Raw genomic sequence first — 26,687 nt, 5'->3', positions numbered from 1 at the left:
GTCAATAAACTCTTCTGTAGGAATGCAAATGGAAAAAAAATCATTCTCTTTTATGAGGCGTTGTATGTTTGTGCAAGTAGAAATTTTCAAATGGTTCTAGTTGTAATAGCAATAGAATGCAACTCCTGCTATCTGGAAACATCTTCTCTCTGGCTGCTGTTAATACTTGTGAGTAATTAGCTTGATAACTTAAAATTAATCCTCTCCTGGTCAACATGCCAGAAACCAGGCAGTAATGTTCCTTGTGGGAACTGCTTATTAAGAACAACAGATCACACCTGTCAAGCTTCACAGCTGTCAAGCATCTATTTTGAAAAATAGTAGGGAGACTTGAGAGTACCTTTAAACTCCTCTTTCTTTTTGTCCTATTCTCCTGAGCAATAAATAACTTCTTCCTAGAGTTGCTTCCTATGAAGATGCCCATAGATGGAGGTGAGGCCAAACAGGACTGGAGGCCAACTGGCCACATCTGTGTTGGATGTCATCACCTTGAGCAATCTGTGCAGACACAGACTTGACCTGATTTAAAATTGTACACGTGTCTGTGTACACACATATCCAAAGGTCAGTTTGTTGTAGGATGCAGAATGTTGTCTTTTTCAGTAACTGGAAAGCTGTGAGACACCTAAAAGCTGGATGAAGTACTCCATTTACTTAGCAAACTTGGGGAGAAAAAGAAAGAAGCATTTGGAGTGATATTTCTTGGAATCATGGGTAGCAAACTAAGATGAATTATTTTCCCTTCCCATTGAGGTTCTGCAGCTTTAGTGAAGGTCACAATCACCCGGCAGAGCTTTCAGCACACAGCTTACTGTACCTGCCTCCAGAATTTCTGATTCTGCAGGTTTGGAGTGAGACCGTAGAATTTGCATGTCGGACAAGCTTCCAGCCAGTGGCCTCACTTTGAGAACCATGGCTATAGACTTCTCCATGCACTAGGTTTCTCTCTAGTGGCTCTCTCTGCTCAATAAGATGTGCCAGGTTCTCACATTCAGCCCTTCCATTCTTGGACTCTTGGCCCCTTCATTCTTCTCATCTGCCTTCCTTCATCCAAGGTTATATTGACTTTATTAAGGTCTAGCTTATGATCCTATGAAGAGTCAGAGGTGGCTCCCTTGGTAGAAATGTTATTGAGGACACACTCAGTTTTACTATATAAGGGAGAGGGTTGGAATAGCTGTTGGCTGCTTTCTCTTTTGAAACCTAGGTTATGGTTCTAATTTGTTGATGGGGGAAGGAGGCCATTAATGCCTCCTCTGACCATATGTGTTCAGGGATGCAGGTCTAGGATGAAGAATCCTTAAGGGGAGACTTAAAGAGGATAGTTGGTAAGTAGTCAGGGTCCAATTTTGAAAGGAAGTAAAGGACATAAAGTTGAGGGTATGGACAGTAGAAAAAACATGGTTAAGAATAGGCTTATTACCTTGGGCGAGAACCATCTCATTGTGAATGTGTGCTTGTTCCACACTTACTTAAGTGGACCTGGACTGTTTGATCCAAAACAGTCTGCATTATGCTTAACAAATGCTACCTTTTTTTTTTTTTTTAAAGATTTTTAATCTATTTATTCATGAGAGACACATACAGACAGAGAGAGAGAGAGAGAGAGAGGCAGAAGCAGGCTCCATGCAGGAAGCCTGACTCGGGACCCGATCCCGGGTCTCCAGGATCACGCCCTGGGATCATGCCCTGGGCCGAAGGCAGGCACCAAACCGCTGAGCCACCCAGGGATCCCCAACAAATGCTACCTTATGATGCAAACATATGCTCTAAGAATTAAGTACTTTATGTAAAGACAGACAAGGGACAAGTTGTTGTCAGCAAGATGGAGAGACAGATGGATCAGAGTGAGACACTGTGCTCTGACATATGCCTGTGGCAGGGAGTCCAAAGTTAAAGAGTAAACACTGATAGTAATTTTTGAAGCCCGTGGGAAATGTGCATGAAAATACTAAGTCAGGGATTCTCAACTGAGGTGCAGGTTGGGGTGTGGTTCAAACAACATAGCATTTGCCCCATGGCTTTAATTTATTTTTGTCACTGGTATGGTTTGAATTGTGTCCTCTTACTTCCCAAATCCGTAAGTTGATGATCTAATCTTCAGTACCTCAGAAAATGACCTTATTAGTAAAAAGAATTGCTGCAGATAGAATCAGTCAAGATGAGGTCATATCTGACTGAGCAGGGTGAGCCCTCAATGCAATGTCACTGGGTCCTTATAAAAAGGGGAAACTTGGACACAGACGTGCATAGATGTGAGGCCATGAGTAGAGGCCCATGAAGATTAGACTGGCTCCCATAAGCCAAGGAAATGTGGGAAGTTAAGAAAGGCATGGAATGGATCCCTCCCCCTCCACCGAGCCTTCAACGAGAACATGGCCATATCGACATCTTGATTAAAGATCTCTAGACTCTAGAATTATGACAGTCAATTTCTGTTGTCTAAACCACCTAGTTTGTGGTACTTTGTCGTAGCAGCCCTAGGAAACTTATAGTCACTATATTTCATTTTGAATTTTAAATAATATTAAGAATAGTGTGGCATTGTGATTTATTTATTTATGTATATTTGGTAGTTCAGGTGACCAAACTATATTTCTCATCTGTTTGGTCTTCATCCACTGGTTCCTGGCTCCAAACCCTTGAAATTTCCTGTGACAGGAGTGATAGAGGTATTTTCTGTTTTGTTAATGAAGTGACTGTTGGAAAGCCCTTAAGTAAAGTAAGGATGGGGGCCAGTTGCTAGTGGCACCATCCTGTGAATAGAGAGTTGGAACTTTCAACCCTCCCCCTACATCCAGGAAGGGGAGAGGTGCTGAAGATTGAATCAGTCACCAGTGGCCAATGGTTTAATCAATCATACCTATGTAATGAAGCCTCCGGAAAAACCCCAAAGAGGAGAGTTTAGAGAGCTTCTGAGTTTGTGAACACATGGAGGTGAAGAGCCTGGAGAGGACATGAAAGATCCATCTCCTTTCCCCATACCTTGCCCTAAGTATGTCTTCTATCTGGTTGTTCCTGAATTACAACCTTTTATTAAAAGACAGTCATCTGGTAAAATGTTTCTCTGAGTTCTGTGAGCTGCTCTAGAAAACTAATCAAACCCAAGGAAGGGGTTTTTGGAAACTTAGTCTTTAGCATGATGGTCAGAAGCACAGGTAATAATCTGGACTTGGAGGACTGAGCCCTTTACCTGTGGAATCTGATGCTAGCTCTGAGTGGACAGTGTCAGAATTGATTTAATTCTCCAACACCCAGCTGGTGTCTGAGAACTCAGTGGTGTGTGGGGGAAACCCACACTCCATCCCACACTGGCATTGGGGCAGGAACTCAAAAGAAATAGTATTCAGTGTTACTGGATTTTCATGTTCCCCAAAAGGGGGGTGATGGGTAATGAGTTTAATTTAGTGCAGCACTGCATTGAAGACCTGTACTGATTTTATAATTTATGAGGATATTGTGTCTTTGGAAAGACCTGAAACAACGAAATAATGTAGAAATTCATAAGATTGATCTTCCTCATAAGCAATTGAGAAAACCATTTTCTTTCTTATTATATCAAAACTTGAGGGTTCTTAGAATTCTGACTTCTCCATAGTTACTTACATGAGCCACCCAGGACTCTAGACCTCCCCGAGACCTTCTAAATTATTAACAGTCCCCACTTTTGTGTAAATCGTTCATTTTGATGGACTTTGCATCTTGCCAGCTAGACTACCACTTTGACTTCAGATGATCACAAATGGTCTTCATAAACATCTCCGTGACCATCTACAAAAACACTCATCACTTTAGAAAAGAAGAAATTGATTTTTTTGAAAGCTTGCTATTTATGATGTGACCTGGAATGTGAAATAGGTTCTTGTGACTCCACATTAGGCATGCTTTCTGTTAGAATATTCTTATTTGTTTGAATCAGCAAAGTGTTGCACATTTTTAGCCTTCCTGGGTTTGATCTACACAGGGAGAACGTTGGTCTCTGTTAACTCCTAAAATTCTCACAATGACCTAAAATGTTCCTCAGAATCTTGTGTTACCAATGTTGCTGATGGCTTTCACATACCATTCAAATCTACGATGATGAATGGCCCTGTGTGTCCAGAGAGTCCTGGGTGGGGTAGTTTTGGGGTTTAGTGCTATCATTGGATGCTTAGATCCTCTTTCCCAACCCATTCTGTACTTTCTTTCTCCTCATACATTGGTGAGCATTTTTCAGAAAAATTCCCCATATCACATTCACTTCCAAGATGTGGGTTGTTTACATCATCATCTTGGTCCTACCACTCTGAGTATTATGGAACTTGATAATGTCTATGTGGTCTTCCTTCTTCATACTCACACGAGGTGGATCCTGTGTTGCCCCATCCAGTTTTGACTTTTTTTTTTTTTTTTTTAGGTATTATAAATGTTTTGGAGAGAGAGATGAGAGGATTTTGTTAATTAGAGAATAGGGTATTAGCAAGCAGAAAGTCTGAACTTTAAACTCCTCACTCCTTTACTCTTCATGCATTTGAGAGGTTTTAGTAGGGGTTCAAGGATGGAAAACTCAGAACAGTGTAACATGTCACCGAGATGCTGAAACTCTTTCCCTTGGAAAGTTCCTTGTATTATAAGACAATTACATGTCATTAACGAGTTAGATTTGTCTTTTTTTTCAGCAAGAAGATGGATTAAATGACCCTCAAAGATCGTCAGTGATTTGTAATTATATGGTATCATCTGATTTGTAATTACATGGTATACAGTTTACAAACATTTTGAGTGGGTATTTAGAAACACATTTGGAGTCCCTTTTCTTGTCCTGGTTGTGTTTAGAGAACAGGCGTGGCCATGTTTGGATTGATCTTCTACTTTGACAGAGAGGAATTGACAGCTGTGCCCACCGATGCAAATGCTTGGCGTAGAGGTGACCATTAGTCATAATGTAGAAGGTCTCAGAGAGGCCTGGAATCCTTCTACATGGTTCAGCCGTTTACCTGTGGAGAAGTCAGAGTTCTCCCTCAAAACATCTGATGTAATAATGAGTTTTCAGTTGCTATGAGTAAGGGCAGCATATGCACACTACCAGGTAGGACAGCGTTGAAGCCTGATGTAATTCAGAGAGCTTATGTGGCTTTGAATTTTGCTAGAATTTCCCTTGATGAACTTTCCACTTTGTTCATGTTTAAAGCATCCTACAATAAAAACACAGCAGCAGCAGCAGCAACAATCAAGGAAAGAAAAGACCAGAGGCCTCCTAAACATTGCTGGTCACTAAAGGTTCAAGTACACTTGAGCGCATTGTAAATTTGCGTCCCATCATTGTCTTTCCAGAGTACTGTAGCAAAGGATGTAATTAAGAATTGTGTAAAATTATGTGTTTAAATTGCTTTTCCACATTGCTCTTGCATTTTTTCCTGCTTTGATAATGATTTTAATTCTTATTCACAGGAATTTTGGAATGGTGCTGACATGTTTTTTTACTAAAAGGATTTCTGTGGTTTCTTTCAATTGTTTGGTTCACAGCCTCACAACAGAGTTGCTTTTAAATGCACAAATGAAAAATAGCCGCCAATAACAAGTTAAAACATATTGAAACAACGCTATGGTTTTCTTTGGTGAATACTTTCAAGAGAATACAATTCTCTTAGTTTAGGGAAAAGTGTATCGACCTGAAATGAAGTTGTCACACATCCTAAGCTAGCTTGGCCCACTGAGGAAGAATTTGTGGGGACTTAATGAGATCTGTTTTTGGGCAAGAATGTTCAGTAGCTCACCTGCTGTTTCCTGTTCCACCTTCATCTTCTCCACTGGAAGGGCTCACTTCTGTGCAATGCTTCTGCCCTGCCACCGCATGGTTCATTTCTTCAACACCCTCACCTTTTTCAAGTAATATGCTTCATATCTACTTGGCTTTATTGTAACTTGGCTTCTTCCAAAAGCCTCTTAATTAGAGAAAACCCTTTCTTTCCTGATGGACATATATGGGAAGGTGATTAGTTTTCACACATTGTGTTATTCGTGGAGCATATTCTAAGCTTCTGAGATCTGAGCTCAGGCTTGATTGGGTGATGTTCCCGGATCAGCCCCTAAAGGACTAGCATGGGGCAGGAGTTGGGCTGTCATGCATTTGCAGCCACAGCCCCAAGTGGCTACCACAGTGTGATCTGGAGCGGGGGATGCCTTGGAGGTTGTTCTGACAGGGACGAGGAGGTTGGGCCTTTGTACCACAGCACTGACTGGTCACTCGATATGGGCTTCTCCCTGGAGTGTGGTGTAGGTTGGTAGCCTCTCTTCAACCAGGTACAGTTTCCAGGTGGGGAGAGGCAGAGTTTACCTATGAACTGTCAGCACTCAACACTCTCAGTAGGAAAGTGCATTTTAGCCATGGGCGCGTGGAGATACCTGGGTAGTGCCTGACAGGATTCGCTACAGACAATTTCTCTTTTGTGTAACAAGATTCTCCCTTTGGGGTCGAAACAGTCCCAGCTATTGGCACACCAGGGATGTATCATCCACCCGAACTCTTCTCCTTTACATATTTTAAACTTTATTTTCCCACTCTGACCATAAACACTTAGCATTTTCATGCTTTTATTTGCTTTCTACAACTGTTCTGTTCTACAACTGCTGTGTATCTTTCATCACTAGACTTTCATTCCGTAATCTCTCAAAGTTCAGGCACTCTGTTGTCCTGGTGTTTACCACATGTGTTACATTATAAGAAACATTTGGGGGCATCTGTGTCTAGAGATTCCAGGGTCAGATCTAGATCTACTGAGTCCTTCCTGCGGAGAACCTCATTGTCTAACTGATTCCCCAGGTGATTCTTTGAACCATCAGTTTTGGAAGCACTGTTACACTGGCTAGTCCTCTTTTAATTTCCTGTGAAGTCTTATCTAGAATCCATGATGCATCTTTGTAAGAATTTTTGTTTTTGTTAGTGGCTTTATTTATTTATTTATTTATTTATTTATTTATTTATTTATTTATTATCTCTTTGGGATTCTCTGGCTATAGATTTCTAACTCTGAATCCATCAATCCCTAAGGCTGCCTACTTGGATGTGTCATTTCAGTGGTGGGTAGTGCTAGAGAAAGTCGTACAATCTGGGGCACCTGGGTGGCTCAGTCAGTTGGACATCTGACTTTGGCTCAGGTCATGATCCCTGGGTTGTCCTGGGATAAGGCTCTGCCTCAGGCTCTGTGTTTGGTAGGGAGTCTGCTTGTTCCTCTGCCCCTCTTCCTGCTAATGTGCGCTCTCTCTCTTTCTCTCTCTCTCTCTCAAATAATTTTTTTTTTTTTAAAGAAAATCACACAATCATGGAATGGTGTTACTATGAATCCCCATAGCTCTCAACCTTAGATATATGTCTGTACCATCCACCAGTCCTGCCAGGAGAGTTCAACTTGCTTCAACTCCCACATTCCTTTAGCAACTAAACCAGATGTTCATTGCTCCCTTCCAAACCCCACCCCCTACTCATCATCTCACTTCTTTTGGAAAATTACCTCAGTTCCAATTTCATTGAGAAAAACAAATAGAGCAAGAAGCACTTTCCATCACAATTCATGTCACTAGAAGTTCTGTGCGCACATTCCATGTTAGAGGTCATCGAAACTCACATTGAGTTTATTTTTTTGTGGTCTGGGTAGACCTCCATATTGCTGCTGTAAATACCCCCCTCCTTATAACCACTCACTCTCTATAACATATAACATCAGTTTAAGAAGTCATTCACTAATCATTTCCTGAATGCAGATTAGGGAAAGCAGGGGCAGCCCAGCCCCCAAAAGAGTTACTATCAAATTGTGTTGGTATAGAGAAGAAAGGGGCTTGATAGAGAGCCAGCATAAGTCTATAGAGGAGATTTTAATGAATCTAAGAAGTCACGGGTGAAACATCCATTTTTATGCAACATTAAGAAATAAAAAAAATTATAACAAAATCATGATACAGACTCAATGATTTTTTTTAAGCTTTTATTTATTTGAGAGAGAGAGAGAGCAAGCATGAGTGGGGAGAGGGCTAAAGGGAGAGTGGGAAGCACACTTCCCACTGAGCAGGGAACCCGAGTGGGTCTCCACCCTAGGACCCTGAGATCATGACCCAAACCAAAGGCAGACGCTTAACCGACTGAGCCACCCAGGTGCCCCATTGATGGTCTTTGATAAAAAAAGAATCATTTGGTCTCACTAATATCCTGTTGTTTTCTAATACCTTCTATCTGGCCTGGGAGGTTTGGTGATTTCTTAATGTGTTTATTTGCATTTGGTGACTCCTTTTGTTCATATATCAGTAATCATGTGACACAGCTTCATCTACTGTGCCATATTGCTTGCTTACATCCTGTCAGGTATTGGTTATTAGTTTCAAGAAAATATGAAAGTTTAGTCTTGTGGCAGTGAGTGTTTGGCACACTTCATTCTTTGCATTTCTGTGTACACTGTAATTTTCCCCTTCAATGCCAAATCATTGTCTAATTATATTAATCACATTTTACATGGCAGTTAAACCCAACATATGTAGAAGCAACCATGTACACAACTCAGTTTAGTTTAATTGATGACAGCATTCATAGCTATGACCAAGGTCACGTGTGTGAAATGTTGACCACTGTGTCATGACTGCTGCCTGGCCAGTAGTCATGGTGTCACATCCACCACAGTTGGGGAAAGATGTACCCTGACTGCAGAGACAATCAGGTTGTGGGTCTCAGTGAAGCACAGTGTCTCACAGCTTTGCCCAAGGTTGTTGAAAGGACATGTCCTATGTCCAGAAAAGTGGGTCCTGGGCATTAATCTTGTTTGTGGAACTCATTGCTCGTCTCACTTCTGCCAGTCTTTCTTTCTGTGCTTTGACTCTAATTACTGTGGATTACAGCAGGTGTAGCTGGGATACTCAAATGTTAGTGGGGACCCCATATCCCAGATTGGACAGTACTGGTGGTTGCCATGGAGACTGAGCTGAAGCTATATAACTGAACATAGCATCCAAGGTTCAGACACTGTTACCTCTGCATTCAGACACCTGCTAAAGACCACTGATATGCAGCCCACTGATCTGATGACAGCCCTCATGCCAGTGGCTTTTGTATGCTTGGGCTGCAGTGATCATAATTGGTGCAGATGTGCCTGTGCCTTTTGAGGTCAAAAACAAAATCTGCTTTTATATGAAAATATGATCTTATATTATTTTGTATTTAAAAGAGTCTTTAAATCTCATGTTTATGCTCAGAGACCCAATAAGCCATTTACCCCAGACTTTTTGGACTCTTTCTCTCTTTCTTCCCTATTCCATCCACTTCTCCCCTACTGCTCCTCATTTTCTCCTCTTCCCAGTTTTGTCTTTCTCAACATCACTCAGACACAAATTATTAAAGTCAGAAAAGCTTCAAAGTAGGTGTGGCTGACTATGATGCCTACCTTAGGGAGCAGGTGGTCTTTCCTACACAGCCCAACACCTCTGCCCTGCTGGAGTGGCCACTTTATTTCCACAAGCATGTGTTTACTTTCTAGACAAATCGATATAGTGACTGGTGAGAAGTTTCTGGAATTGGAGGAACTCACAATTAATTGACATGTGAAGTAAACATTTCAGAGTAATGAATGGGAAGCAGTGAAGGAGAGTGACATTTATAGACACATTTTTTTTAATTATTCAGGTTTCCCATCAACAATGCTTTAGATCTTCGATTTATTGCAGTCACTCTCTTCTCATGCTTCCCTTACTTTGTCAAATGAGTCATTTACTAAATTTTAGCTATTATCTTTAATGCTCCCTCTAAACTTACTGAAGGCTAGATTTATTTCAGCACAAATCATTCATTTCGTCTCGAAATCTTCTAGGGTTTTATGTAATAATGTTGAGATGATACACCTTACTAGAGTTACTTCCTGAAGATATACATTATAATACCAAATATGGCTTAGGGAATACATGTCTGAAATCATAAATGTGGCAAGAGTGATTTAGTAATTAGCATGCCCTCATGGAGGAGATTCAAGTTGGTAGGCTGTTGGTTGAGATGTCCTAAGAGAAGCCAAAACTTCTGATCCTATGGTGGGTCCCACCCTTCTCATAGGGACATTAAGGAGTAAAAGTTCTGGGGGCACCTGGGTGGCTCAATGGTTGAGTGTCTGCCTTTGGCACAGGTCGTGATCCCTGTCAAGTCCCACATTGGGCTCCCCACAAGGAGCATGCTTCTCCCTCTGCCTATGTCTCTGCCTCTCTCTCTATGTGTGTGTGTGTGTGTGTGTGTCTCATGAATAAATAAATACAATCTTTAAAAAAAAAAACAGTAAAAATTCTGTCTTGATCTAATGCTCTCCCACATATAGAACTCATTAGAATATTCCTTGTCAAAATTCATAGTAAAATGTTAATAAAATGTAATGTTTTCCCATATGGCATAGTCTGGCACTTGCTGTTCTATAAATTTTCTTTAGATAACTTTAATTATGTGCATCTGTAAAAAGATAATTAACATGACTATTTCTAAAATAATTTGTATTTGATCCTGGATGCAAGTTTTTGTTCCATTTTTGATATTGCTATGCTGAATCTCTTGAACTCTATAGGAAACAAAATAATGAACCTACTTCCTAAATATTCCTCTCAGAGAAGGTGAAAAATTTGTGTGGCTCAGTCTACTTATTTCATTCTTTTCAGGCCCTTATGATCTAATGATTAAAGTGTAAATTATATGACTCCCTATTCCATTCCATTATATATTGAATTAGTAACGTTTGATAAGGTTGTCAGGGAGCCAATGGTAAGCCAGAGATACAGATAGACTCTAACATGTTCTCATGAAGTAAAAAGAACATAAATACATTTATATGTGTCCATCATGGTAGAGTGTTTTGGAAGACAAGGGCAAGGAGCTTGCAAGAGTGTGTGTAATGGGATCTGTGATAGCGGGTAGTGGTCAGGGAAAGCTTCCCAGAAGCAGTGGCATTTGCAGTGACCTGAAGGATACATGGGATTGGTATGGTGGAGGCACGAGTTCTGGGTGGAAGGGACAGTACTTGGAAAGGTTCTTATTCCCAAGCAAGCCGTTGGGCATGAAGAAGTGAAACGACAGTGTGGCCAGGCGTGCATTCCAGTGCTGGGCACAGGGAAGGGCTGGGCATCTGGAGAGAGGTACACGTGTATGGCCGAATGTTCTACAGGATTCAGTTCAATGTGACGTATTCGTAGAACCCAGAGAGAATTTTTTGACAGAGTGGAGGATGAAAGGCCATTTATTTACTGAGGGTGATCCATAACATTTGAAAGAAATCCTACTTATGAACAACCGACATAAACACAAAGCTTTCTTTTTTTCAACTCCTTTGAAGTCGATTGCATTTTTTAGAGTACTTTCAGGTTCACAGCAAAACTGAGTAGAAGGTACAGTGTTCTGTAGACTGGCTGCCCCCACAGATGCATAGCCTCCCCTATTATGGACATCCCTCACTCGTCCATTTGCTGTGTCTGTGAACCTGCAGTGACACGCCGTTATCCCCCATGTTCATAGTTGATGACAGGGTTCCCTCCTGGTGGTATACATTCTATGGGTTTTGACAAATGATAAAGATGTGTACTCGCCATTATTATATGAGAATAATTCCACTGCCTTAAAAATCCTCTGTGTTCCATCTCTTATCCTCACCCCACCTCCGCCCTGCCTGCCAGTGATCTTTCTACCATCTCCTACTTTTGCCTTTTTGGGAGTATTTTATATTTGGAATCATATAGCATGGAGCCTTTTCAGATTAGCTTCTCTCACTTAGTGGTATACATAGAAACGTCCTGAGAAATATTTTGAATGAAGTCTGTAGACGAGATGATAACTAGCAAAGATTCATTTAAAAAAACATTTCAAGCCACAAAAATGCCTTATCTCAATGTCCTATCTATTTTTTAGCTGCTGTTGAATACGTGAGAAAGTCCCAAGTATATTGACAGTAGAAAAGCACATCCTTATAATAACAAATGAAATCGAGTGTATTATTCCAAGTTCCAAATTAATAGGAAGATATTCTGGATTAAAATGAATTCCTGAATTTTAACCCATACCTTCATTTTGTTTTTTAAATTTTTTTATTTAAGTTTTGTAATCTCTACACCCAACATGGGGCTGGAATTCACCGTTCTGAGATCAAGAGTCGCAGGGTCTTAAGCTAACCATGCCAGGCGCCCCTCTGTACCTTCATATAAAAAAACCTTACATTTAGGGATCCCTGAGTGGCGCAGCGGTTTGGCGCCTGCCTTTGGCCCAGGGCGCGATCCTGGAGACCCGGGATCGAATCCCACGTCGGGCTCCCGGTGCATGGAGCCTGCTTCTCCCTCTGCCTATGTCTCTGCCTCTCTCTCTCTCTCTCTCTGTGACTATCATAAATAAATAAAAATTAAAAAAAAAAAACAAAAACCTTACATTTAATATGAGAGCAAAATTGTCAACTGAAAGTCGCAGCTGATTATTTGTAGCTTTATAGGGTTGAATAGTAAACATTTGGTCTGTCGCGGGGTTTCTGGGATAGTTTCACTTTCCTATCCTGCAATTGGACAATAGTGTTGTGTTTACAAAACTGCAAATTTATCAGTCCTTGTTCTATTTCTACACCTGGTTATGTTAAAGAAAATAGGTGGGATCTGTTCTAATTCTCTTTTCTTTTTTCAAATGGTTGTATATAGATAGATACTTTTCATTTATCTTTATCCTTTCCTTTTGGGTTGTCTTTGAGTGAATGAAGTGTTTTCTTTGCTTGAGGCTTTTGAAGAATTATTTTTCTTTAAGGAAAAAAAATAAAAAAGCTAGAAATGGAGAGACTTTGAAAATGTCATTGAAATAATGTCCGGGTGCAGTTGATTGAACTTATATAAACTCTTTGAAAGATGGATTGATGAGCATTCATGTTTGATCTAGTTAAACCAATAAAATACAGGATGTAATCTTTATATAATTACAAAAGTCCCACTGTCTGATCCTACCTGGAGGTTACAATAATGATTGAACAGACAAACGCCTTTCTTGTCTGATGTACTTTGACTCTTTATCTTTGCTGGCTTTAAGCCAGAACAAGACTGGGTTGCAAATACTGTATTTTATTTTTGTTGTCAAGTGGCTTAACTGGTGAAGGCTATTGTAATCTAAGAACTTCCCCTGGGGTGGGATGTTGAAATGTGCTGGATGCTTGTATTTTTCCATTACTCTTCTGCTCAAAGAGCATTACAGGTAAGCAACATAGGTGGATGGTGCAGTGTGTGTGCACCTGGCTGAAACACAGTAGCTGGAGTTAATCAGGGGGTTTACCAACATCCTTGATGCCATTAGGCAGTGTTCTTAGAAGTTCTTTGTAGAGATAAATAGTATGGCAAATGCTGATTGATAAAGGGAAAAGCAAAGAACAGCTGCAAAACCTTGACATGGCTGGGGGGGATTGTTTTAAGAAAAACAGGAAACCTAAAACCCAAAAAGGAAATGCAGACAGACCTATCTATGTACCTGTGTGTGTGCATGTGTGTTTATAGAAAATTTCTCCATGGAGAAAACTTCATGAATAAATTCAAAAGGCAAACGGTCACTGGAAAATTTTTCCAATACTTATTATAGACAAATGATTATTAAATATAATTGGTACTCATAGCTGCTACAATGGATTAAGGTTAAACAATCCAGAAGAGAAATTGTAAAATGCACAGACAGTTCACTCTAAAGGAAATGAAACTGAAAATAATACCTTTGCTCACTCATCATATTGACAAACGTGGCAAGATTTTTACCATCCAAGGAGAAAAGCATCCCTCTTCTGAGCTTCACTAATAAGATTGGATGGGGTTATACATAGGAACCGGGAGATTTTAAGTACAGGATTACTCCCCCACTCCTGAAAACAATCATCATGGCAAACAAAGTAACATCAGTCATAATGGACTTTTTTCATACATCTAACTGTGCCAAACATTTTGCTAAATATTTTACGTGGATTATGTTTTTAATCCTCCCAAGCATTCTAGGACATGCTGTCTTCAGTAACAACAAAAAACTATTACCACCGTACTAATCTTTCATGCTTGTTTGCTATTGCCCCAAATATTTCTGTATAATGACAGCTTTTCATTTTATGATTAGTGGGAAATTTTGCTTAAAACAAAAATGCTGGGCAGCCTGGTGGCTCAGCGGTTTAGCTCTGCCTTTAGCCCGGGGCCTGATCCTGGGGACCTGGGATCGAGTCCCACATCAGGCTTCCTGCATGGAGCCTGCCTCTCCCTCTGCCTGTGTCTCTACCCCTCCCCCCATATCTCTCATGAATAAATACGTAAAATCTTCTTTAAAAAATGCTTTGGTTGAGGAAATGCATTGACGTTAATCCCCCCACCCAAATTGTAAACAGTTTAGGAGAGGCTCTACAGCTATTGGTTTGACAGGTGTAGGAGCACTGGGTTTCAGCATTGGGCTGGTGAGTAGATGGTGTATTTGCTGGGCAGCTGAAGGGAATCTCTGCTCCATTCTTGGCATTTTGTTGTTGAGGTTTGACCATTTTACCTACAGTCAGAGGAAACAAAAGGCTTCTAAGCAAGGTGTGCCAGGTACACGACGACTTCTAGCCTCTATTTTTTTTAACCCTCTGACATTTACTACATAACAAATTTTATTTGTAGCAATAAGTCCAAATCCACTATAATCTGCTTTCTATCTATTTACCCACCCTCATTTCCTGTTCTCTGCTCCAACCCATCAATCTGATCTACTGCTTCCTGAACCTATGAGTCTCAGGACCATCCTAAGCAATTCTTAACTCCTTCTTCTGAGATCCTAACTCTGGAGATTCCTGCAAAACACAAAACAAAACAAAACAAAAAAACAAACAAACAAAAAAAACAAAAAACAAAACACCGTAAAGCTCATCCTTGTTTAACAGAACCTTTACTCATTGTGGTGTCACAACTATGTTTAACTGTTTGCTTCATGGCTATAGATATCTTACTTGCCTTCTATGAGTCTCAGTTCCTTAACTGTAAAATGAGTAAATGAAGTTTATGTCCTCACGTGGAATGTGTGCGTGGGCTTAATGTGACAGACACCAAAGCAAGTGCGGCAGTGTAGATGCGGCCAATACCATATAATAATATTGATTGATAATAATCATGTCAAAGGGGTATCAACTCATCAGTAATACTTTATCAGCCACTTACTATGTGGCAGGCAGCAATTGCCATATCTGCTTTGCTACTGTAGGCTGCCTCTGATGGGAGCTAGTCCATTCACTAGTGTGATGCATTTAAGCAATGAGGAAAAAGAAGCCCAGTCTCCTAGACCATACTCTAGCTGAGGAGCTGACTTAAATAAATGTATCCCAGGATGCCTGGGTGGCTTGGTGGTTGAGCATCTGCCTTCAGCTCAGGGCATGATCCTCGGGTCAGGGAATTGAGTCCTGTATCAGGCTCCAGGTGAGGACCCTGCTTCTCCCTCTGCCTATGTCTCTGTCTCTCTCTGTGTGTCTCTCATGAATAAATAAAATCTTAAAAAAAAAAATAAAGAAATGTACCCCATCCTCTCTTGCCTTCGGATCTCTGTCTTGAGCACTGCAGCAAATACAGAGGCAGTTAGGGCACCCTGTATCCTCCACGGGTCCTGCCTGTGTGTCCAGGAAAACTTGACTTGGGAGGGACTGAGATAGAAGCCGGGTGGTATCAGGGTCCCCAGCACAAGGAGCAGGACCTTCTGACCTGATGCAAGGAGGGTGAAGGTCCTTAGACCATAACCCTGGTAAATAGGTTGTGTTAGTTCGGAAACTGGCCTTGGCCCAGGCTCCATGATCCAAGTTCATTCATTTCAGCCCTGAGTCCCTTTGGAAGGACCGTCACTGCTCACTGGGGAAGGACCATGGAGCACTGAGGTTGGGGCCAGGATGTGCTCTGACAGGCGTGGTTCTTGCAAGTTCCAGCAGGAGCCCTCCCAGCATGGGGCAAGGAGGAGGGGAACCTCCCCAGCGAGATGTTGAGGTGGTCCTCATGTAGGAAGTTCTCCAGAGCTGCCCCAGATGCTGCTCTCAGCTTTTCCGTAATGTGATTCTCCTTTGCTTTTTGCGGTCATCATCCAGTTTATGTATGACCATCTCTGAGTCTGCGTGACCCCCCTGTGAACTTTTAGTTTATCACTAAACTAATCCTTTGATGATTCTCAATCTGCACATAATGCTTTCTTTCTCGCAGCATTTCTACTAACACTTCATTCCTGGTACTTAAACCATGGCCACTATTTGTCCAGTTTTGACCTATACCCAGTCTAATTATTTCCCTAAGATAAATAAACCCTGCCCCAAATCATGCTTAATCTCATCCCAGGCTGCTCATGTCCTTCACAAGCTTCAGTCCTGCTTGTGTGGCCAATGAACATTGAGATGTAGTGAGAGAGGAGAGGGTCTACTGAGGATGTGCAGAGGTCAGTAGGGGGATGGTCAGGTTGATACCAGATTTGCTGAAACTGTAGGTATGGGTTGTGATTTGGGGGATGTAAGGCTGCAATGGAGAGTTAGGGCCGTGTGATAGATTTAATAGCTAAAGCTTTTAACATGGGGCTGCGGCCTTTTAGTCCTACTGAGCCAGTAGGATGAAGCTTTCTGCTCCTATACAGTTGAGATTGGTTCATTGGGAATCTTATATTATGAAGATATGTTATTGAAAGTGGGGTGTATTGAGATAGATTATTGGAAGCAGAATACAAAAAATTGTGATATGTCCATAGAAGGAAACCAGACAAAAAAGAAGTATTGATATTGAAAATCAAGTGTTGATTTTCAATGCAATATAGGCAGAGCAAAACACTATACCATTTAACAAAATGTGAAACATGATGCCATGTAGAAGAATCCAGACACAAAAGACCACATATTATACAATTCCATTTACATGGAATTTCCAGAATCAGTCACCCTACAGAGAAGGAAAGTAGATCATGGTTGCCAGGGGCTTGAGGGAGGGAGTGGCAGAGTGGCTGCTAATGAAGACAAGTTTCTTTCTGGGTTGTTGAAGATGTGCAGAAATTAGATAGTGGTGATGTTTGCACAGCCTCGTGAATATACTCCTTAGTATTTAGAATATACTTCTTAGTACAAACCATTGGTGTGTATACTTTATTTTTTTAATTTTTTAAAAAAATTTATTTATTTATTCATGAGAGACCCGGGGGGAGGGAGGGAGAGAGAGAGAGAGAGAGAGAGAGAGAGAGGGAGAAGCAGGCTCCATGCAGGGAGCCTGATGTGGGACTCAATCCTGGGTCTCCAGGATGACGCCCTAGGCTGAAGGCGGCGCTAAACCACTGAGCCACCGCGGCTGCCCGGTGTGTACACTTTAAATGAATGCACTTCATGTATATGGATTATATCTCAGTGAATTTGTTATAAAAATATTTTTTAAAGATGTATTGGTTTAATTTTCTCTGAACAGATAACACTCATTCTATGGATAGAATATGATGTTCTCAAAATGCAAAGTTGAGAGTTTCAGACAGAGGAGACGGGTTATTTATTTATATATTTTAAAAATTTTATTTATTTATTCATGAGGGACACTGAGAGAGGCAGGGACACAGGCAGAGGGAGAAGCAGACTCCCTGTGTGCCCACAGTCCGATGAAGGACTCGATCCCAGGACTCCGGGATCATGACCTGAGCTGAAGGCAGACATTCAACCACTGAGCTGCCCAGGCATCTCAACACATTACTTTATATCATACTGAACTGTGCACTTCAAAGAACTGGAGGCCATGGCATCTAAATTGTGGGTTGATGGCTTTTACTATATCTACCAACCACCCCAGCCTAGCACACTATGATGTAATATATCCCAGCCAAAGGAGAAGTCGTGACCAAGATGTTAGTCATGTGGAATGAGAGGTTTCCAAGCAGAAGTGCTAATGTTAGACACAATAAACCATAGTTGTGATGTTTGTTCCATACTGAGAGAATATCAGGCCATGCTAAATGATGTATGTGTATTATTTCCTTATGCCACTGACCTCATGCATGAGATATTGTTCTGTTTTACAAGATGGATAAATTCTAAGGTATAAGGATAGTTAAGTCCCTTGTCCACAGTTACACATCCAGTAGTAACAGGGAAAGAGAGCCTTCTCAGATCTGACCTGCAAGCTCAAACCCTTATTCCTGTGAACTGGTCGAGATGAAAAGCCTCTGACTTGTAAATTTATCAAAACTGCTTACTACAGGAGAAATGTCTAGTGTTCATTTTCCTGCTGTATTTCATAGCTCAGCACACTGGGAGAGGACACTTTTCCTTTTAGACAGCTTGAAATCTTTATTATTTTATATGTCTTTGTGTCTGTCATGAAGTCAAGGGCAAAATTGGACATACATTAGAAACACATTTTCTATTTTGGGAAGAGAACATCAGGATTGCAAAATTGGTCTTTTGTTAATGATGATATTGAAAAATGACATTCACAGTATGTAGTTATCAGTTAGAAAATTATTTAATGAACCAATATTTCTTTTTTTCTTTTTGCAGAACAATGGTTCCCTGGTTTGGTGCCAGAATCACAAGCAATGTTCTAAGGTATGTTCCCTACAACTGTGTCAGTATTTTTAAAAACTTAATTTTGGAATAATTATAGAGTCACAGGAAGTTTCAAAGACTGCAGAGGAATTACATGTGTTCTTCATCCAGTTTCCACCGACAGTTACACTTTACATGTTTGTAATACAATATCAAAAGCAGAAAATTGACATTAGTACAATGTATGTACATCATTCTAGGACATTTCATCACATGTAGATTCAATTAGTGTAGCCACCACCGTAATCAAGATACATATATCAGTTTTTCTCTATCCCATCTTATTTCTGTCTCTGTAATTTTTTTAATCCAAAAACATTTTAGGAGAAAACACATTCTGGTTACTTTCAGGCCCACCCCCTGATTTCCAGGGAGAGGAGAGGGCTGGAGGTTGAATCAATCACCAACCGCCAATGATTTAATCAATTATGCCCAGTTAATGAAACCTCCATTTAAAACAAAACAGAAAAGGAGGTGGTTCAGAGAGCTTCCAGGGTGTTAAACACATGCAGATGTAGATTCGGGGACAGATGGTGTCCCTGGAAGCTCCTCGCCATGTCCCCCTGCCTGGTCCTGAGCATCTCTTCCCATACCTGTTCCTGAGCTAACATCATTTTATAATAAACCTGTCTAAACTGATTTAGTAAGTAAACTGTTGCTCATGTGTTCTGGTGAGCCACCCTAGTGAATGAATGGAAGCTAACGAGGGGGTCGATTGGATCCACCCATCTACAGCAGGTCCTGTAGAAACATGGGTTGTCGCAGAAGCATGGGTTGTTGCAGAAGCATGGGCAACAACCGGGACTTGTGATTGGCCTTGAAATGGGGAGGGGGGCATGGGAGCGGGGTGGGGACAAGCTTGTAGGCCCAGCCCTTTAGCCATGGGATCTGACAGTGTTGCAAGGTACATGGTGTCAAAATGGACTTAATTTGTAGGACACTCAGCTAATGTTGCAGAACTGGTGAATATTTGCAGAAAATGCGCCCAGTCATCCACATGCAAATTGGAATTGCTTGTAGAACTTCCAGAATTACTGGTTAAATAATTTGACTCTTTAAATTATAAGGTCTGTTTCCCATTTTTAGGTGGTACTTGCTGTGTACACACACTCAAAAGGTGTCTTTATATTCATTGATACATTTGATAGCATACATTTTACCTCAACCCTAAAGCATTGCAATTTTTTAAAAAAGGGTATGTATATCCTTTTATATATATATATCCTTATATTTATATATATATATCCATATATATATGTATATATATATTTGTAACATGTAATATATAAATGAATAAAGTTTACCATTGGCTAAAAATATTGGCAACTTTGGGATCATAATAATATTTCATGAGATTTATTTCATCAACATTGCTGTTAGACCTAAAATTGAAACAGTCCTTTATTTTATAACTAAAACTTTATCTGAGCAACACATAATACTGAAATAGCATATTTATGGAGAACATTATTATTTTGAGAGGTCTTTCAAACATTATTTCACAGTAAATGATTTTAGAATAACATTTCTAAACCAAAAACTTTATTATAATGATCCATTCCAATATGCATGCATGCATTATGTCATCTAGTACACATGCATATTAGTAAAAATAGAACAGAGTTCTTAGGTAAATGTGAAATAATTTGGTGAAAGTAAGCTTTGCTTAGCTCTGACTTGCTAATTAAATCTTGAGCAGAATGAAATGTCAGGTTTATGGTACTTTTACTCTTTTTATGTAATAACATAAACATTTGTTTTGATAAGACATTTCCTAGGATCTATTATACTAATTGTTCTTCAGCTAGAATGTTGAAGAACTTGTTTATGTCACCATTAAAGGAAAGTGTGTGTGTGTGTGTGTGTGTGTGTATACACACACACACACACACACACACACACATACAGAGAGGAAAGGAGAGAAAGAGAGAATGCCATGAGGCTGATGAAATTTCCTAAGTAGTGTTTCTGTGCAGTTTTATATTAGTTGAGTATTATGTGAATTACCAGTATTATCTCTTATTTAAGTAACCCTTTTCTCCTTATTCCATTAAGAAATTAATTCTTTTTTATCCATTTAAAAGAACTTTGCATAGAAAAGTTTCATTTGAACTATGTTTTTCAGTATCCTAATTAAAGAACCCACCCCACCCCCTACTGGGCCTGCAGATTGTTAAACCATATCTTCTTATTGAATGATCAAGGCTGACATGAGAGACTGAATTTCACAAGAAAAGAAATAATTCCTTTTGCCTAAAAGCAAGAATGCGTTAATAAGTCTCAGCTAACGCCAACAGAAACTTTGGAATATAGTACAAAGCTGACATAAGTTAAAGGGTTGTCTTGAGTCTGAATCTTGGGGAATGAATCTTACATGTTAATCAAAGTTTATATCCTTTGGGTGTCATCACCACTGGATACATTTGCAGATAATTATACTTTGCATTTCTTTTGAGATTTGTAGAGCCTATATAAGTTTTTTGGTCTTAATCTTTAGGTTAATGAGGTGAAACGTGAGTGATAGAAACTCCATTTTACAGATGGGGACATTCAGGCACATAAGTATTTGGTAACAGTCCTGGAATCACTCGGCAGAGGGGTAGTAGGGTGCCAAAGTTTGGAACACTACCTTCTGCATTGTGTTGCTCAGAGGTGAACAACTTGAAAACCCGCTTTGAAAAAATATTGAGATAGGTGAGTACAAAATAAGACCTGGAAGTAATGATGATATAACTTCCTGAATATATTTGAAAAGATAAGGATCGCATAATTTTATGGAAACCACACACACTCATCATTTCTGGTTACCATCTACAAATATGATCTCTTCCTCCGATCTAACTGCCCTCCCACCTGCTCCTTGTCCAGTGTGCCATCATCTCTTGTCTGGACCATTCATGAGCATCATGTCGTGTCTCCCAGTTGCTGCTTTTGCTTCAAATAGTGTAGTCTCCCCAGGGCTCTGGGAAAGACCCTCTAAACTTATAAGTTGAGTCATACTGCTACCTTACGCCATTTAATATCTTTCCATCTTGTTCAGACCAAAACATTGGCCCTATGTCTCCACCTTTCTCTCCAACTTGACATCCTCCTAATTTTATCCCTTTGAGGCTGTTCTCTGCACCCAGAGCTCTCCTTCCTCAGACACCCAGTTCACCACCTGCTCTCATTACATCTCAGCACATGTGCACCTTCTCAGCCTTGCTTTCTCAGATCACTCCCTCCCTGCTTTACACGCTTCATTTACACCATGATGTAACATTTGGAGAGCCATTGCTTTATTCTTTCAGACTCTGTCTCCTTTACCAGAAAGTAAACTCTTTGTGGGCATCGACTCTGTCTTCTTTGTTCACTGTGGAGTCCTTTACTGTCATAGCTTAGAATGCTGTTTGACACCTACTAGTTGCTCAACATATATTTGTGATGAATGAAGAAATGAATAAATGAAATCTATATATTACATTTTATTCATGCCCCTGGAGCACATCTTTACTGCATTATCTTTATGAAAAAAGTCATATATAATCCATTTTGTATCTGTGTAACTTTGCAAGATTATTTATTATTCGTTCAGAAAATCTGCACCTTTGTCCTATATTCTGTTCTCCATAATGAAATCAGCACTACAAACACAAAAGTCTTTAGCACCACTCAACTCCTAGATCATATAGAGTAGTGACTTAGTGTCTTTGTAGATTTAGGCAGTGGTTCTCAACGTGGGGTGAGTTTGCTCCCAAGGAGACATTTAGCAATGGCTGGAGACATTTTTGGTTGTCACAGCTGGTGATAGAAAGCCACAGACATCAGATGGGTAGAGGTCAGGGATGCTGATAAACAATCTACAATGCACAGGACAGCCCTGCACAGCAGGAGTTATCTGGTCAAGTGTTCATCATGCTAAGGATGAGAACCCTGGTCCATACAATTTAGGTGTTATAAAATAAATTAGAAACACTGTTCTATCTTCACTAAAAATAATAATAATAAAAATTAAAAAATTAAAAAAACCCACAGTTCTATTCTAAGCAGTTTTACTTCCTTATATGACAGAAAATAAATGTATGATTTCCTGGGCATGTGGTATGTGTGGAGCGCTGTCAGGGGCTTGGTACCTATATGAATTCTAATTCTCTGCATATAAAGTAGGTGAGTGATGCTCTTTGCCTCCTAATCCAGTTTCTTTTCTACTAATCAAAACCTGGTTCCTCACCTGAGCGTATTACCACCTAGAATTAAGCATCTGCATAATTTGCAGCAAAGAGCAAAGCTCTTTCCCAAAGCTTTTTTGCTGCTAAATATGGCCATCTAATTTATTTCTAGCCCATTAAATATACTTGGAATGATTGTGAAGGACTTTTGAAATGCCTCTCTAAAGGGAAGTGAGTTAGCTAGAAAATGTACTCATTGGCTCTTCCACTTTTCTGTCCTCTGCTGCATAGGATGCAGGGGCTCCAGCAGCTGTCTTGGTCCATGAGTTTAGCCTTAAAGGTGGAGGCAAGTCTGAGAATAACCAATAAGATATTTAGAAGCCATCTGGGTCTTTGATACCGTGGAGCTGCCATTACAAGTCCTGGACTTCTAAAATTATTTGCACATGAAAGACAGATAACTTCCTATGTTAAAGTCATTGGTTTTTTTGTTTTTGTTTTTATATTTTGTTGTTGTTCTATGAAGATGGACTTGTATGTTAGTGAACCTAGTCTTGATTTTGTAATTGGCATGATTATCTCTTTTTCACAGATACTTACTTAGGAATGTTCGATGATCTTGGTACAGTGTCACTCGGCTACTAAGTACTAGCAACTACCAGAGATGGAATTTGAACTGAGTTGTGATGGAATCAGAAGCCAGTTGTGATGCAATCAGAAGCCAGTGGTTTTCCCATTATATACCCCACACATTTGAAGTCTTAGAGAACCATAAAAATATTACAAGAGATCCTTTGCTCTTGGCAGCAGTTGATTGCCCTGGTGCTTTGGGTTTTTTTCCGAACCATTCTCATGGCTACTGTGAAATGTGTAGCTTCCTGGAAACATTGTGGCCCAACTCTAGGGCAAGAATCCTACCTTCTTCTTCCTTTTACATCTTCATTGTCCAATGCTAAGGTAACAAGATCCTGTCTAAAGATGACCCACTCAGCGGATTCAGCTCCATTCAGGGATACATGACAAAAGCCTAGAAAAAATAATTCCTTAGAAATTCCTCCATTTGGGTGATTGTTCACTTTGAGAGGGACAAATAGCTCAGGGGAACATGATTTGCTATTGGGCATTCCAAAATAGTTTGCAAAATTGACATCTGAGCTCAGTGTCAGGCTAGGACGATTTTGGGCAAACCTTCTAAATATATCAAATCTACCAACAATGACACCTTTTAGAATAACTTACTTTCAGAACTTCACTTTTAGTAGTAACTAGATAATAAGATCACCTGGTAGACAAACCATAAGAGAATCTTAACTCTAGGAAATAAATGGAGGGTCGCTGGAGGGGAGGGGGATGAGAATGGGGTAACTAGGTGATAGGCATTAAGGATGGCAGGTGATGAAATGAGCACTGGGTATTATATGCAACTGACAAATCACTAAATTCTCCCCCTGGAAATAATAATACACTATATGTTAAATAACTTGAATTTAAATGAAATCTAAACAAAAAATAATATCATATGTTTCTAATTAAGACCATAAACATATGCCATTGGCATAAAAGAGAAGAAAAACATTTTTATATTCTACCTAAATAATCTTTATAATCAATTTTTATCTTAATGTTTTCATCCAAGCAATCTTAAATACGTTTTGGGATAAATACTACTTTGGTGCTATAAAAACCTAATAAAATGTCCTAATAAAAAATTCATTTTGACAATGTACATAAGAACTTCTTTTAATTAATCTGTCTCTTAAATAACACATTTTTCTATACCAAATATGTGAATTTCCTAATTTTTTTCCCATAGACTGTAATGGGATGGCTGTTCAGGACTTTCATTTATGTTTTTATTGTAATATTTTCTTGAAATACATTTCTTTTTATTTTTTTATTTTTATTTTTTATTTTTTTGAAATACATTTCATTTACTTGTTCTAATAGAGCTTAATTATTTCAGTTGCAACAAATACTCATTGAGCATGTCCTATGTCCCAGGCCCTCGTGATTAAGTAATATAACAGCACATTTGGTCTTTGCTCTTACTTTTTACCTTTTTGGCTTGCTGAGCAAATCCCCCTTTAAAAACCTTCATTCCTTTTAAAAAATTGGCACAGGATCCCTTAAGAGTCCCCAGTATTGTGTTGACAGGCACATAACGCACCTTTTCCTTCTTTCACCGGCGAGGCTATTTGTACGTTTTTAGAATCCATCCTTTCTCTGCTCTTTGCTGATCCCATAATTCTTTCCCAATTATAGCTCTCCCCTCTTTCTACCACCTGGATTTTCCTCTGAATTCATGCATTAACTGGTTATTATGTAAGTGAGCATGTTCCTTTCAGATTCTGCTTGTTCCTCTGAGGTTTTACACCCCATAACTCAGGACTCACCTGAATGGAAATATTTGAGTACAAAGGACAGAACTATTTGAGTGAACCCCTGACTTCTAGATTTTAGACTGTGGTCAGAGTTAGATGGATGGAGGTGAGGGAAGGTGAATGATGTACACCACTGGGATCACTGTAGGAAGGATGGACAGAAGAATTCTGAATCCAGGATTTTAGGAATATTCCACGGTAATTCTTTCATAATGCAGATAGGGAATCTGATCCTAGCACACAGATGTATCCTGCCAAAGGCGACCTCCACTTCAGTGGAAGGCCTTAATCCCAGAACCTATTTTCCATTTGGCATGATTTCTCTGAAGACCAGGGATGATTTTGAAGCATTTGCCAGGGGGCTTGAATTGGTGGGCAGGACACCCTGGTATTTTGTCTCATTATGAACCATTCTATCATGTCGAGAATATCTTTTTTTCTTTCATTTCATGTTAAAGATTTTATTTATTTATATATTTATTCATTCATTCATTAATTCATTTATTTGAGAGAGTGATTGTGAACAGGAGTAGGGGGGTGCAGAGGGAGAGAAAGAAGCAGGCTCCCCACTGAGCAGAGAGCCCAATGTGGGGCTCCATCCCAGGACCCTGGGATCTTGACCTGAGCCAAATGTAGATGCCTAACCAACTGAGCCACCTAGTCGCCTTGAGAATATCTTTTTTTCTTAATGGCTTCTTCTTTTTTTTTTTTAATGCAACATTCCTTTTTTTTTTTTTTTTTTTAAAGGTTTTACTTATTTATTTGACACAGAGAGAAAAAGCCAGAGAGCATAGGCAGGGGGAATGGCAGAAGGAGAAGGGGAAGGAGATGGAAAAGCAGGCCCCTTGCTGAGCAGAGAGCCTGATTCTGGCTTGATTCCAAGACAGGATCATGACCTGAACTGAAGGCAGATGCTTTACCAGCTGAGCCACCCAGGGACCCCTCAAGGTGTGACATTCTATTAAACACAGTACAATGATACTGTGATTTGTAATACATACATATTTAGTCTTTGTTCCCATTTCTGGCACAGAGCTCCTAAAAGCCTTGACATTTCCTAAGTGGAGAGCACAGTAAAGATGTCTTTTGTTATATTAATGAGGTGACATTTGGAAAGCCCCTGAGAATGAAGGCTGTTTGCCAGTGGAGCCAACCACATGGCCATAGAGTTTTGGAACTTCTGGTTCCACCCCCATATGTCCAGGGAGGGGAGATGGGCAGGACTTAAGTCTTCAGTGGCCAGTGATTTACTTGATCACGTCTAGGTAATGAAGCCTCCTTAAAAACGCAAAAGGAGGGTTTTGGAGGGCTTCTAGGTTGATGAACACATTGGGGTGCTGGGAGAGTGGTGCCCTGGAGAGGACGTGGAAGCCCCATGTTCTTGCCCCAGGCCTGGCCCTGTGTATCTCTTCCATCTAGCTGTTCCTGACTTAAACCCCTACTGGTGATGTAGTAATCACCATGTTTCTCTGAGTTCTGTGAGCCACTCTAGGAAATGACTTGAACTCAAGGAGGGGCTTGTGGGAATCTCTGATTTCTAGCCAGTGGTCAGAATCACAGATGGCAAGCTGAGGCAGTAGGAGGACCAGAGTCTTACAGGACTTAACTGTGGGATC

At 40.1% G+C, this 26,687-nt stretch overlaps 1 protein-coding gene across 1 annotated transcript in view; it reads left to right on the top strand.

Annotated features, from left to right (window-relative positions):
• The window catches only part of LOC140629079 (anosmin-1-like), a 186,393-nt gene that overhangs the window by 17,647 nt on the left and 142,059 nt on the right, over positions 1-26,687 (top strand). The window contains exon 2 of the mRNA XM_072818483.1: positions 18,495-18,542. Within this exon, the coding sequence (XP_072674584.1) occupies positions 18,495-18,542 (48 nt within the window). The remainder of the gene's footprint in view (positions 1-18,494; positions 18,543-26,687) is intronic.

This window comes from Canis lupus, chromosome Y (assembly GCF_048164855.1).
Source record: "Canis lupus baileyi chromosome Y, mCanLup2.hap1, whole genome shotgun sequence".
NCBI lineage: Eukaryota > Metazoa > Chordata > Mammalia > Carnivora > Canidae > Canis > Canis lupus.
The sequence above is the reverse complement of the archived record's forward strand: the minus strand, read 5'-3'. Positions and strand labels throughout refer to the sequence as shown.